General features: G+C 50.7%; 1 protein-coding gene and 1 long non-coding RNA gene across 2 annotated transcripts; one reads left to right on the forward strand and one right to left on the reverse strand.

The window, feature by feature from the left end:
• Positions 1-160: 160 nt before the first annotated feature.
• On the reverse strand, positions 161-912 carry LOC136477491 (uncharacterized). The gene is made up of 3 exons (XR_010764033.1): positions 552-912; positions 272-484; positions 161-210 (listed from the first exon to the last, which is right to left on the reverse strand). It is a non-coding gene; the product is annotated as an uncharacterized lncRNA (long non-coding RNA).
• A 10,460-nt stretch (positions 913-11,372) lies between these two features.
• On the forward strand, positions 11,373-13,055 carry LOC136477495 (dof zinc finger protein 4-like). Its single transcript, XM_066475679.1, has one exon. It carries the CDS (start codon positions 11,513-11,515, stop codon positions 12,668-12,670), a length of 1,158 nt encoding a protein of 385 aa, XP_066331776.1. The 5' UTR covers positions 11,373-11,512; the 3' UTR covers positions 12,671-13,055.
• The last annotated feature ends 2,468 nt before the right edge of the window (positions 13,056-15,523 follow it).

Consider the following 15,523-nt stretch of genomic DNA (forward strand, 5'->3'; position numbering starts at 1 on the left):
TTGGCAACGATTGGCTGGGGGGCATCGACACTTGATTGTGAAGCTTGGGCATCTGGTACGTTTGCCGATGTACCCAATTGTTGCTGCAAAAACAAGTGTAAGAATATGATATTTAACAGATAAAATGTAAAGTCAAGAAGCTACCTCTGAAGGAGTGGTACTTGATATCGGCGGAATTGCCGATGACGATCCCGTAGCAGCTCTTACCCCCTGATGATTAAGGTTAATATAGTTTGTGATCGGCATAAGTGAAAATAAACAAGGTTGGTACCTTAAAGGCTTTGACCAAGGTTGTAGCAGCGGCCGATGGGGTAGCCCTGGATGTAGCCAATTTGGACTTAGAAGTGATGGTCTTAGTAAGAATCTTCTGGCGGGTCAAAGCGGCTAAGGTGGGAGCGTTGTAGCCGATCGGCGATGTTGGGGAAACAGGCCGGAGGTTGAAGGGTTTCCCACTTTTGCTCACCGATGGTGCTGGGTTATTAACCTGTTACAAGGGAATCAGTTACTGATAAATGAAAGGAAAAGCAGAAGGGAGTTCAAAGGAAATTTACCGCGTCGTCAGGGATGGCATATTCAGAATCGATCATGTGCCGATATGTGTGAACAGAAGTCGCGAACAGTTGCTCTTTCCACTCTCGCCACCATTGCTTGTATGACTCGGTGATGAAAGAGATTGGTGTCCAGGTGGATATATCGACATCTGTGGTATCGGCATCAGGAGAAAGTTGTACTACCTTGTTCCAGTCTGTTCCGCAGGTGATTGTTTCCCTGGGTTTGATCACATCGGCAAAGCAGAGTTTGATTGGCAGTTGCCCAAAAGCCAATTGGCGGGATACTGCCGATGGGTTGTAAAATTCATATGTAATGTTGGTGTTTTTCCCGCTGCCGAATGTGTTTACTGGAATTGCCCTGGGAGTGATGATAGCCATCATAAGCTCATTATCTTGATTTAGAGTGTCATCGGCAAAGTTGAAAAGAAGGGGGAATCTGTTTTCTTCGTCGATATAAGGTACCCAGGCCCTATGATCACGAGAGAGACCATTATAGAAGCTTTGAAAGAATCTGCCGATTTGGTCTTCGTTGGCTTCTGTTCCAGGGAGGACGATTATGGCTTCACCAAAATTGAGGGGTGAGCGTGTTGCCGATTCATCATCCCCGAGCACATAATCTTCAGCAATTTCTCGTGGGAATTGTTGAGCAAAAAAGTCCCATTGCAAACGTTTGTGCATATGGGCATTCAGCCACATGTTGATAAACCACCACGGGCCTCCCAGGTTGCCGATGGGTTCGCCAAGCAGAAGCTTCTGAGACACTTGGTGAAGAAGATGATAAGTGGAGCTCAGAAGGTATCGGCCGAGAGGAAACCTTGCGCCATTAGCTAGAAGTTCAGCTGCAGGGAGGAAGGCGTTGGTTGGTCCTACTGATCGACCACAGAAGATAAATTTTTCTAACCACATATTCAGGAATGTGGCATGTTCCCTCTGGCTAGGTGTCCCGGTTTTCTGGTATTCTTGAATGTATCCTGTCCAACCGCCGATGTTACGGGTATTCACTCTATATTCAGGCTTTCTACCATAGATGGAGCCTTCGTCGGCAGTTGAGATGTCCAAGCCAGTAAGCATGTGGACATCGGCAAGGGTAGGAGTAGCTGGGCCATGTCCAAACATAAAAGTATTGGTTGTGTCTGACCAGAAATAAGCAGCTGCAATTATCATTGATTCATTTTTCTGCATATCGGCAATAGAGAGCCTGATACATTGGTCTAATCTTCGTTCTGCCCAGTATACTTGCATCGAGTTATTAACTCTCAAGTACCAGTCTTTCCACCCCTTGGTGGTTTTGGGCCAAGATCGGAATGTGTCTTTCCACAAATTCAGAGAGAAATTTTGGGCTCTAAAGGGGATTCTGTTAACCTCTGCATTGATCAGATCGGTTGGATCTGGGTTGCCCATTGGTCCGAGGCATTGGACGTGCGGCTGATCGGTTGGGATAATTAATTTGTTGCGCAGTTCCTAAGGTTATAAAATCCAGAGAATAGAAGAAAGGGAAAATCACCAACTGAATGAATTTACGAAAAGAGCAAAGTAAAGGGTAATGGAAGTGGAGCAAACCGCGGGGACGTCGAAGTTGATGGCCATGGTCTTGAGGAAACTTGAAGTTAGCACCGGAGAAGGGTTCTTCTTGGTTGGGGTCGCGTGGTTGTTCGTCGGAGTCGCCGCCGGAGAGAGAAATGCCAAGGATTGGAGGCTGAAAGTAGAAAATGAGGGTTCCGGAGGAATCTATTTATAAGCCGCCCGGAGTAAGGGTATTTTGGACTTATTTCTATGTCGCGTGCATATAGGTCGAGACGGTTCAGAAGGATATGGTAACTGTTCGCACGATAATCAGGGGATTGTACAGATGAGTTGATGACAAGTAATCATGACTTAGAGGGGATATCGATACAGGATATTTTAATTCTGAAAATGGCAGCATTATCATGTTAAGATCTTGCCGATGGGTTATTGTTTCGGTATCTTAACCATAATCACGGCAAGAGTGGTTGGCGATTGTGCGATATTTACTGAAATGCGTGAATCAAGATTAGATTTGATTGGATTTGATAACAGATCAAGTTTTGGCTTGGAGAGTGAGTTACGGTAATCGGGCGAAGGCAAGCGTTATCTGGAGTAAATTTCGGAGCATTAATGGTTTTATACTCCGAAATTGGGGGGCATGTGTTGACACCGTTTTTTGCACATGTCAGAATAATCGGAGTGGATTAATCGGTAAGGGGAAAGTTATTGAATACTTTGATAGCCGATGAAAGCCAGCTTGTATAGATGGTTGCCGATAGCTGGTGGTGGTCGATGGAAAGGTTGACTTGGACTCGGGCGTTGCCGATGAGGTTGGAGGTGTTTTTGTCGATGCCGATAAAGGGAGGCTTGAAGACTACTGCCGATGGAACATGGAATATGCCGATGAAGGGAGGCTTGAAGACTACTGCCGATGAAACAGGGAGTATGCCGATGGGAAGGAGGACGGTGAGTTTTCCATCGTAACTGAGGCGGACAGGGAAATAGATAGGAGTTGATTTCCTTTTCTATATTAGTTAGAGTATGATTCGTGTAAGAGTCACGTGTTTCCTTAGATATGGGATTGGTGTCCTAGTTGTGTTCGGTTGTGTCTCTTTAGATCAGGGTATAAATATGGAGTGAGGAGCAATGTAAAAATATATATCAATCAATATCAAAACCAACTTTTACTCCTATTTGCATCTACTTTTCGGCGACTTCGTCAATTTGCATACTTTTCTTTTTACGAGTTCTCATTGATTCGGCGAGCTGCATCGCTTCAGTGCGATCTTCGGCGATTCTCGAGTTCCGCGTGAGCACCTCTTGGCCGTGACTTCCGGGCGTATCGCTGTTGTCAGGACCAAAGTGTTCGTCTCTTCATCCTTGTCGATTAGCAGGTCAAATCGACTGGCACGCTTTGGATATCGATTCGGGTATTAGCCCTTTGTGTTTGCAGATCCACTTTTGCATCAACAGTTTTATTTACGAGTTTCTAACACGTGTCTCACAATATTATTAGCCCATGTAGAGCACGAGATGACATATTCGCAACACTAACGTGGGATGCAGGTTTCACACATATTTTGGGTTATATAAGGCCAACCAAAAAAAAATACTAATATGGACTGATGGCTGCCATGTAAACAATTTAGTAGGTGTGAAAACGAATTAAGCTACCTGACACATAAAACATCATCAGCGTGTTCGGCTGATACGGTTATGGCTGATTTCGGCTGTGAAAGAGAATAAGTTGAAACAAGCTGAATATGCGTACTCCGTACAAGCAAATTCCCAATTCTATTGCAATTTGGTAATGAAACTGCGGCGTACCGCGTATGAGCTGGGTCACCTATCTACTACCTGGAGGTGTCTCTATTCTCTAGCCTCTGCAGAGCAAAGCAAAAATCCAACTGCTATCGTTCAGTTGCTTCTGCCTTGCACCGGTACGTAGAATCCGTCGCCAAGATCACGTAAACGGACAGGTTTAACAACTCTGCACACAAGACAGTAGGCGCATTTCCCAGCAGTCCCATGCGCGCGGAGTCACATGCGACTATGGGAGAGAATGAGAGGAGAGAACGATGGATCAAAAGAAGAAGGACGTTTGAAAGTGAGTCCGGCCGGCACCGAATCCCGAACGCGCATATTGGCAGACAGTAATCATGCGCTTATTGGGGCTGCGACCTGACCACGATCTTGATCGCCGTTCTTTTACCCATCGCGAATGATTCATGCCGGGCAGGTAAAGCATCGTATTAGTACCGGATCCTAGCCTTGGCTACCGTGACGGTGACACCTCGCCTTGATCACGTTATGGGCGTAGTAATGGTTTCCCCTCGTGCCGTCCAAGACGTGCATGGCATGGCGATCGATCCGGCATCGATTCGGTTTTTGATTCCCTTCCTCCCTCCCCTCCTCGCGCTGGGGTTCCTGCCACCGGCGACACACACTGCCCTAGCCTAGAGGGCTAGACGGCCTATGAGCAGCGATCGATTAAACAAAAAGATTGGGGGCAAGGATCTGATGCGCGAGAATGTTCTTGGGGCGTGGCGCCGATCGATGGAAGTCGGGCAGGCCGCAGGCGCAGAGGCAGAGAAGGTGTTCCCCCTGGGCGGCGTGATGATGGCGGTTCCCCGAATCTCTCTCTGTTGCCGCTCCCGCCTAGCAGCAGCTGCTGTTTGCCTCGGGCAGCGCGCCGCGGCCCGATCCGGCATTGGAAGCACTCCGGTCCAGTTCGCGGGTACGAAACTTGGTTGAAACTGACCGAAAAACACTGTTTTAACTGAATTGTTGTGAAAGAAAAATACGGTTTCGATTGAAAAAAAAAATCGAATAAATCGAATATAGGGTAACCCGAACAGATCCAGTATCGGGTGCTGCCTCCGTGCTTGGGCAGCTTGCTTGCCTGAATGGCTGAATGGCTGCAGCGCCCTCTTCCCCGCGCGTGGAAAATTCCGAGGAATAAGGCCCCGTTTGTTTCAGCTTATAAGCGGCTTATCGGTGAAAATAAGCGAGAATCCCGCCAAACGCTTTACTTATTTCCACCGATTCTCGCTTATGTGGTAAGCCGCTTCAGAGATTTGAACTACGAGAAGCGAGAAGCGAGAATCGAGAAAATCCTCGCTTAGATTATAATCCAAGCGTGTCCGGAAGAAGCGAAAACAAACAGGGCCTAAAGCGAGTGCGCTGCGGGGCGATCTGATAAAGCTGTGACGTATCCGGCCGGCTCCCATTGTTAAATTCGACGTGCTAGCCCTCACCCTGATCACGTCACTGTGCACCGAGTGATGGATGCTACTACTGCTGTATTCAAGTGGACCGTCGGAGACATGACACAAGGGAACAGTGCGAGTACTCCTACTAGTATGTTGTATAGCACTGTAGTGTGTAGTAGAGTTTAGAGCTTGAGTTGTCAGGGCCACGTACTTGGGTATTTACAGTACATCGATCTCTTCTTGCAATACAGTAAGCTAGTACTCCTGCAGAATACAGGGTATAAATGTACGTATGTACCGAATTCAGCAGGGCATTCCAAGCTCTCATGAAGACCGCCCGAAAGATTCTGGTGGCATGGCAAAGATCACCTCGTTTGAAGCGTGGATTTTGCGAGAGCAGGCAGGTGGTGTGCCCCAATTTTCAAGCGCGTGCCTCTTGCACCTTTTTGAACAGCTTAAGCGCAGACGGCACGAATCCCGAGCTTGACCACCATCATCATGCTTCCTAGTACTGCGCTAATCTGCAGTCCCGTCTCTCGTTTCGCTCCGGCCGGCGAGAAAAGACGTGGAGGCCCCACCCGATATTCTTCCTTCAGGGCACTCCCAATGCAGAAATCACTATAGTTTATATGGGCATTAATTGTACTGCCACCTAAGCATTTTGCTGATGTGGCAAGATAGTTATTGAAGAAAGAGAACAAAAATCATAGAAACCGGGTCTAAGTTAGAAACCATGTCTACACGAGAACCAAGACACGAAGGGATGTGATTGGTAGCGAATGAAGAGAGAGTGTATGTGATTGGATAAAAAGTTGTTCTGTAGAAACTATCCATTGGAATCATGGTTTCTATACATAGTATCTATAAAAATTAATAGGTATAGAAACTATACGTTTCTAGCATTGGGACTGCCCTCATGACGTGCATGCATGCATCGGCCTGCGTGCGTGCAGTGGAGTGCAGACTGCAGACTCATCCTCTCGCCCTTCAGGCCTCCCCCCTCGCCGGCGACGAGAGCTAGCTACGCTGAGGGCGACTGGGTGGTCATGAGTGAGAGGCAAAGGGAGGAGAGCCGGGCGCGCACAGAGGAAAAAGCATGCATGCAAGGGTACAAGAGTTTCGTCTTGTTCGTTTATTGATTTTAGCTAGTCTAAACTAGCCAACCAATAGTATTTTTTTCTCACAATAAACCAACACCAGCTAGCCTAAACCAGCCTACAATCCGACCAATGAACAGGTCGTTTGTTTCCTCATGTCACGTCCTGTCATTCAGCGCGACGCCGACGGGCGGTGGACAAACATGTGTTGGCCCGTACGAGGCCCGGCAGCTACCCAGTCTGCCTGCCTGCCTGCCTGCTGCCTGCACCCGTCCTTTCGGCTCGTCAGTCCATCCGTCCATTCATTCATCTTTCCCGAACTCCGAAAGTGCTGGCCAGGCACAATCGAGTGAACAGACTCATCACTCATGGCTCTCAACCCTTGGCCACTCCACTCACCCAAGATTTCAGCGTGCCCAGACTCCGATTCCGGAGTGCATGCATGCATGTTGATGTCTCATGTCTGATGTTTCTCTCTCCGGAAATGCTATACAACAGCCCGGTTATTTTATCACTCGGTGGCACATATTTTTTTTTTTTTGCCATAGAACCGACGTCCGCCGTGTCTGCGCAGCCACGCCCGCGTCACTGCAGCGCCTGCGCCCGCCCCCGGCATCTTCCTCAAGTCCGGCGAGCTTTTTCTCCAACTCCGGCGCCGCCACCAAATTTGTCTATGTCATTTCATAGAAAAAAATTGTTACTTTTGATTTGTGATTTGTGTCAAGAAGGAAGAGAAGAGAGAAGGAAGATGAACAATATCTATGGGGAAAAAATTCAGATGTTACCGTGTGCTAAAACACCCGGGTGGTAGATAGAGCTCCTCTCTCTCTCTCGGGTCCCAAGAACCCTCTCCCTTTCCATCTTCACTCATGAGCCATCATGGCACACCGCAATATTGGACCTTTCCACGTTCTGAAATCCTGATCAGCACCGTAGTTTCCTTCGCTTCTACAGACTCAGAGCTTTTGATCGTACTGCTGCTTCTATATTGGCACATTGCTTTCGTGTCATCCGAAACATGTGCTTTTAACTTCCGTTCCACCCAAGTACACCATGATTATTGGGCTTCAGGCCTTCATCAGCAACGTCGTCACGCCGGCGTTTCGTTCCGATCCTGTTACCAGATACTCCTACTACCATGCAGATTGCAGATGACCATGCCGGGGAAAACAAAGGAATCGACGAACAGTAGTGGCTACTTCTCCTAGTCCTAGACAGCCAGCGGGTCAGTGTAGCGTGTACCATGGTGACACGGAACGATCGAGCTACACCTCGTAGTAGAATCTCTCATGCATCTCGTCGGTTTCCATGCATGATCGGTCGGTCGTCGTGTGCGGGAGAAGCGAAGCAGCTACCGCGAGGTTAAAGGCCGCCCCGGCCGGGCAAGGACTAGGGAAGGGAGCCCGGGTTTCTAGGAGTCAAATCCATCGGCACAGCACCAGCACCAGCAGAGGCAGCAGGCAGGGACCAGCGAGCGCGCGGCTCGGGTAGCCTCTCGCTTTTGCGCGTGTCGCTTTTCCGCTTTGCGTTTGCCGGCCCTCTCTCCCTGCCGCTCCTCCGCCTGCCCCTTGCCTTTGCGTCCCCCGGGGTCGGCCCCAAACAAGAGGTGACCCGGCCTCGGCTGCTGGTGCTGGCATTCAGGGGCCTCAGGGCATTGGGCATGCCGCGCCGCGCCGAGAGGACGAGACGCTCGGCTCGGCTCGGTTCTGCTGGGATCGGTGTGGCCGGCGCAGGAATCCGTATCCGGGCGGCGTGGGGGCAGGGCAGGAATGCACCTGCGCGGTCGTTTCCGCCGGGGGGAGCGTACGACCGCCTGTCGGGCTGCCCCGCCCCCGCGCGGCACGCTCCGACGCGTCCTCCCGTCCCCTCCCCCACCACCCGTTCGAGCTGCATGCCGTCGCAGCGTAATTTGACTGCACGGCGTACGGGCGCCAGGAGGCGTTAATCGTTCGCCGCCGAGTGCCTCCTCCTCCGTTGCTGCTCAAGACCAACAGGGCCCTCTGCTTCGCAAACGATCGAGACCTGGCCGTCGCGGTCGCGGATACAGAACACTGGCCGGCTTTGCAGAACAAATGTGAATCAGACCAGGGCTTCTTTTTTCTTGCTGTAGAATATACTGTGCTGCTAGCATTTTTTCTTCCCATCCATTTCTACCAGTGATTGGTGAATAATCTGGCGATGAAGGATATGTGCAAGCCGCATGCATGCAGCGTACCCCCGTGACCGTGATGACGATAGGCGTGCTGGCCGCTCTGTGGGGCCCCGCTGCGTCGGGGACTGGGCCACCACGCCGACCGACCGACCGAGACCGGGCGAGCGCGAGAGGTGACCAGTCCGGACGCCGGTTGCGCTTTGCAGGGAGGATTCCAAATTTCCAGTCTGCATGCATGGACCGTGGCGGCAGACGGGAAGGCGAGCGAAGCACGGTACGGTTATACAGTACCACGCGTGCTGTGCGTGCGTTGGGCTAGTACTCGTACATGCGTTTCGCCACGTCCAGACAAAGCCTGTTGCCCTGTGGAGCACAGTAATCCGTAGGTGTGTAGCAATACTAGTATACAATGTTTAACGTAGGAATCCTTGTCAAATACTGTACCTTTGAAGGCGTGGCCTATATATGTGATGTATGTACTACTGGAGTATATGTAACTGAATATAATTACTGTGCATAAGGACGAACTTGTTTATAAAGAGGGAGTAGTGCATCCCTGAATGCAACAAAGTGCTAAGTGAAGTGAACTGAAGTGATGCTCACTACTACACAAAATCTTTTGCGCGGCGTTTCTAAAATGGCATTGGAGGCGGGCGGCCCGGTTGCCCGCCGGGCCAGCAACCGCCTCGGTTAATACATTAACCGATGCGTAACGTAACCGCTTCGGTAAATCAGGCCCAACCCGCTAGCCCAAGAGGCCCAGTTCCGAGCACACATATATATCAGACTTTAGGGTTTTCAGCCTCAGCTTCTCACTCTCTCCCCAGCCCGACATGCCCTATCCCTTTCTCTCTATCTCGCGAACTTCCGCGCAGAGGCCTGTGCCTGACTCGCCCCCTCCCCTCCCTCTCTCTCCCATGGCCACGCTAGCTCCTCCCTCTCTCTCTCTCTCTCCAGACGTGGCAGCGGCGGCCAGGAACGCGGGCCCGGTGGCGGCAGTGCTCCTCTCCTTGGAGCTCCTACGGCGTGGATTGAGCTCCTACGGCGCGGATCGACCTTCCCCGGCACGGAGGAGCCGGATCCGGCTACGGCGGCGCTCAGGGAGGCCTCCCTCGGCCGCGGCAGGCGCCGGCAAGCAACTGCGTCGGCAACGGCGCGTGGATGGGCTTGCCGGGCTTATCCACGGGTTTTCTCTTTTTTTTGTTTTTTTATTCGATTTACCGAGGCGGGCATTGAACCGCCTCGAAAAAAGTTCTATTTACCGTGACCTTTCCACCTAGGCGGTTGCGATGCCCGCCTCGGTTAATCGAATCTGCCCGCCTCGGTAAAGTTTTCTGTAGTAGTGGCTCTTGTTCAAAGCTTTTTAACATGTCAGCACACCAGTCCACCACCATGCATCCTCTCCGGCTTTCTCCACACCAGTCATATTCTGGAATCTGGACGTAAAGGCAGCGCAACAACGCGCAGCGTTGTAGGACTGTAGGAGTTGTCCTATGATTGTATTCCTCCTCTGAACCTGCAACAGCACTGGTAATCATGCAACGCTGATCAGTGCTACACTGCTACTACTACGATACTGATGACTATAAACAGAACGCCAACACACGGCTGCAATGCTTCTTGTGGCTTGTTCAAACCAAATTGCTGCAGGGGGTCAAGGCCGGTTGTCACCTCATGCATGAGTCACAAAGCTCTGGCGTTTCCGCGGACGGTCAAGGGCTCAAGGCATGCAGTTCCAGCCGACCAAGCTGGTGGGCGATGAGTAAGCCCATTTTTAGAGCTTGACTGCATGATTGGGGAATGGAGAATCCTCTCCGCGTCTCCATTGCTTCTCCAATCTCCACCTATTTTGCTCATGAATGACACCATGCATGTTCCTTTCCTTTCGGCTTAGAAAATTCCTGTGATGATTTCTTCTCCTTTGTCCCAACAACAACAACAACTCGTAGTGCTCCGGCCTGTGCATTGGAGTGCCATGATCACACGCTGCCGGGCAGGCCCTACCACCGGCCGCGCGCGGCCTACTGGTCGATCATGACGTTGCGTACCACAGTCCGCTGAATGTGATTGTGATGCTCGGGGCTCCACTCATTTTCGTATAATAACGGGAGATACGTGCTATCGACAATTCATAGTTTTCTACGTACGGTTACTCTTTTTTTCCATGAAAACGAAAAAAGGCACAGTACGGGGTCAGTTAACTCTTTTTCCCCCATTAAAACGAAAAAAAGGCACTGTGCGGGATCACTTCTGGATTTTCAGGAAAGATGTGCTTCTTTCTTTCCAAAAAAGTGCAAAAGATATACTGCATGCTTCTTGAATTTGAAAGGGACTGTTGTATGTGTGGTAAACCATGCATCTTGTAAAATTGGAGTAGTACTACTAGTAGATCATTTGGTAAAGTGAACCTGCATATGGGTACAAAACAGAGGCCCCAAAACGGAGACAGCTAGGTCAGTTGGAACTAGAACATGGCAGTAGTGTTCCAAACTGTGAAGTGAAACCCTACCACATTCATTCATCATTCCAAGGAACTTGTGGCGGTGGTCCCCACGTCCCTCCTGCTTAACATGCCCAAAACCCTGGTTGTACCCCACTTGCAGCCAACAAGTGTCCCAGGTAATTACACATCAAGACAAAGCTTTGGTTTCTGAACACAGAGAAGACAAGTAAAGCCAAGGCACACAGAAAACACAAACAAACAAAGCGGCAGCTAGCCCTAGCTCAATCCGATCCAATCCATGGCATGGCAGGATAGATCATTCTCCCCCTCTCCCAGCTCCGACGATCCGACGTCTTTATAAACCGCCACACCCCAGTATGTACCACTACCCCACCCCAGCCTCCATCCCTCTGATCGATTCACAACACAAAGCTAGAACCTGAAAGCAACCACCCCACACCACTCCACCTTTGCCATCTCCAAGAAAGAACCGAACCTCTTCTGCTTCAAGAAGCCTTTTTTGATCCTGAGTTATCGCCATCCATCCGACCATGATCCAAGAACTGCTCGGCGGGGCCGCCATGGACCAACTCAAGAGCGTGAACCCGGCGTCTCTGCCCCTGCTGCTGCATCCCGTCGTTTCCAACCCATCGCCCACGTCGTCCTCCTCGACGTCGTCGCGCTCGTCTGCGCAGCAGCAGCCGCAGCGGTCGACGTCGGCAACGTCGTCGCCGCAGGGGCAGCAGCAGGGGCAGGGGCAAGGGCAAGGTGCGGAGCAGACGCCGCTGCGGTGCCCCCGGTGTAACTCCTCCAACACCAAGTTCTGCTACTACAACAACTACAACCTCACCCAGCCGCGCCACTTCTGCAAGACGTGCCGCCGGTACTGGACAAAGGGCGGCGCGCTCCGCAACGTCCCCATCGGCGGCGGCTGCCGCAAGCCGCGCCCCATGCCTACGCCCGTCGTGAAGCCGGCGATCTCCTCCTGCAAAGCCGTGGGCGGCGCGCCGTCGCTGGGCCTCGGCGTTGGCTTGGGCATGGGCATGGGCATGGGCATGGGCATGGGCGCCGGCCCCGGGCCCTGGGCGTCCTCGCAGCAGGCGGCCGCCGCGCAGCTCATGGCGCTGCTCAACAGCGCCAGGGGCGTGCAGGGCGGCGGCGGCCACGGCGGAGGCAACATGCACAGGCTCCTCGGCCTCGATGCCATGGCACACTTTCCCCTCCACGTCCTGCCGGGCGCCGGCAATAATGCCAGTGGCACGGTGACGTCGTTGTGGCCGCAGTCCGCGCCGCGTGCCATCCCTACGCCGCCGCACATGGACTCCCAGCTCGGCATGGGGCCGCCGCTGGGCCAGCACGACGTGTTGTCAAGCCTCGGGCTAAAGCTGCCCCTGTCTTCGTTGTCGACGGCGGCTGCAAGCTACTACAGCGACCAGCTGCACGCGGTGGTGAGCAGCGCCTCCCGACGCGGCGGACACGGGTATGAAGCAGCCTCCGGCGTCACGTCCCTTCCCTGCACCACGGCGCTGACCTCCCTCCCGCCGGCCGCGTCGAGCGTCTCGGCTGCGCTGACCAGCTGCGCCACGGTCGGGCTAGACCTCCCGCCGGTGTCCGTCCCCGCGTCCGAGATGCAGTACTGGGCCGCCGGGCCGGCGGCGATGTCCGTGGCGTGGCCGGACTTGCCCACCCCCAACGGCGCGTTCCCATGAGCAAGAGACAAACCTGAACCTGATGATCTGATGTACGGATGACGCAGCTGTTTACCCACATGACACACTAGCTAGTACGTACGTAATAAACCAGTAGCTCCATCTCTTCAGCCTTCTGCAGTGTTAGCTTTATCTTGCCGTTTGACTGTGTTTTTATTTGAGTGAGAACTCATCCACTCCGGGGGAGGTTAATCAATGGTGTTTTTATTACTGTTGTTTTTGTTCATTAGTGAGAGCACGGGAGTGACTTTTCTTACTGTTATTAATCATAGTTTTTTTATTATTGGTAATACCTTCTTTTTTTTGCTTCTCTATATCTGCATGCTTTGTAGTGTAGTAGTAGTAGTAGAAGAAGTGATCTGTACAAACGCGAAACCAGCGATTTTTATTAATTAGGGGGGCACTGCCCCATATATATATGGGTGTGTTGTTTCAAAGATGTGGTAGATCTACCTTGTTAAATCTATATGTATAGCATGATTTGCTTGCTGCAAGATTAGTATATGTTGCTAACTTGCTACTCACATCACTACATCAGTACGTATCAGTACTTGACTGAAATTTTCACTATTGTTTCTGATCTCGAAACTCCAAGTACATAGCTGAATGCATATGCATGCATGCCGCTGCGAAAACACAGTAACTTTTGTTTGTTGGCTCCCCATTTTTCAGCTTGTTCGCTTGTTGGTTTCAGTCAGGGTTTATCAGCCAGTCAATAGTGTTTTTCTCTCTCAACAAATCAGCACCAGCCGGACTTATCAGTCCAGAAACCAACCAGTTGTCTGTAGGCCGCCTATACATGACTATTTGTATGCTGATCGATCAAGATGGTGATTCGTTTAGTTGGCTTTTGCCAAACGTCGCGCAATCCTAGCTATTTGGCAGAAATAACTGGTCCACTGTAGATTTGGATCTTTCATGCGTATCGCCCTCCGTTCTTTTAGTTAGTTCTCTCCCCATGTACGTAGCTGACTAGCTGTCTAGCTCTCTCTTCCATCTTGTATTCTTGTGTGTGATCGTCTGCCAAACGAGCTAGCTACGGAGTAGAGCAGTGCTGATGCTATGCCCAACGCACGTTACGAGTTATGACACGACGGCACGTACATAAACTGTGTTAAACACGTCCATTTGGTTTCCATGCATGATGCATGTACGAGCAATATGCCTGCACTGGCAGCCAGTAGAGGTTTTTAACCTAACCTCTAAGTTGCATTTTGCCTGAATCCTGATGCTATGCTAGGTATATAGGAGTATGTGGTATGCCGTAACTTCTTGTAACCATGCAGTTTGCCTAGTCCACAAATCCTATCCATGCATGGATCTCAGGCCGTGATAAAGCTGTCAATGTGCATGATTTCGGTAACTAGGCAAAATTAAGCAGCAATTAGTTTACTTCAGATATATCCATGCCAAAAAAAGCAGTGATTACTGATTAACTTCATGGGCCATGGACGGACAAGCTATGAGCTAGTGATAACGTGATAAGCATCCCAATCAAAACTTGTGTACTGAAGTGGTAAGAAATGAGAATATGATTGAGCCATCATGCATGGGCACTAAAAAAATGGGACCACTCCAGTCGATTGCATGCCCAAGCAAAAAATTGCTTGTTCAAATCAAACCTGTCTCCCTCTGAATGTGTTCAGAACCCAGGTCAGAACAACTGTACCTCCAAGCTCGCCGTTTCATCTCCTTTAGGCTATCTCCAACAACAACACCCAAAATACAAGATACATTCGTCCTTTAGGTAGCGCTACAGACAAAATGTTCAATATATATTCACCATCTTCTCCAACAACAAGACCCAAAAGAGAATCTTTTTCTGCAAATGAGTTTCCAGGAGAGAGAATGTTCATATTTGGGTTGTATCTCTCAAACAACTCAAAATAGATCTCCGTGTAAGTACTTAGTTAAAGGCTGATTTTGGATCTCTTACTGTCTATTTTGGGATTTTAAGTTTAGGTGCTTATATGGATTCTTCGTTGGAGACCGTCTTAACGATGGGCTCATATATGGGGCAGAGAGGAGGCGAGCTGCGAAGCAGTTTCAGTTTGTCTTCACTTTGAGGCAAGAACGCATTGTGGTCAGGCGTCAGGGATTCATATCAGCCATATCAGAACGCTACTTGTCTTCAGTCAAGTGCTCAGAGCGAGAAAAAGCAGCGGCGAGAGACTGTTGTACGTAGCAGGAGTAGTACAATCAGTGCTTGTACGGATCAGAGAGAGGACACGTTCAGAGAGCGAGCGAGCGAGCGCGCGCGCGAGAGAGAGAGCATTCCGCGTTGGATTGGAGGAGAGAGCAGAGAAGGCCGGGACGACCGCACGACATCGACATGGAGGCAGGACCGCAGGAGTCTGGCCGGGGACATGCATTCTCTGGGCTGGCGGGCATGGCGTAGCCTAGTAGTAGTAGCTAAAGCGGCAGCATGCAGACGGGATTCGATTCTCCAACACAGCGCGCCCAACCAGAGCTGTGCCGGGGCTCGCTTTGCAGCCATGGCTACTGGCTAGTACTCCTAGCTAGCTATCGACCAGCTCCCTGCTGCTGCCTGATCGATGCCAGATCGAGCCCGGGATGCAGCCTTACGTACTTCATACTCTATGCAAGTGTGGTGCATGGGGTTGATGTAGAGAGAGACGATCGGTCGATCGCTGCCTCCCCTCCCACGCAGCATGCATGCTTGCATCTGCCCATCCGTGTCCTGAAATACTCTACGTAGTACTGTACTATACGTACTCCCTCCGTAATAAAAAAAATGAAGTCGTTTTGGATAGCGACACGGTCTCCAAAGCATAACTTTGACTACTTATTTTTTATAAAGATATTTATCAAAAAGTGATATATGTAAATATT

This window comes from Miscanthus floridulus, chromosome 1, assembly GCF_019320115.1.
Source record: "Miscanthus floridulus cultivar M001 chromosome 1, ASM1932011v1, whole genome shotgun sequence".
Classification (NCBI taxonomy): domain Eukaryota; kingdom Viridiplantae; phylum Streptophyta; class Magnoliopsida; order Poales; family Poaceae; genus Miscanthus; species Miscanthus floridulus.

Bases quoted from the DNA above. Each gene is read 5' to 3' on its own strand.
- LOC136477495 (XM_066475679.1), top strand. From the start codon at position 11,513: ATGATCCAAGAACTGCTCGGCGGGGCCGCCATGGACCAACTCAAGAGC.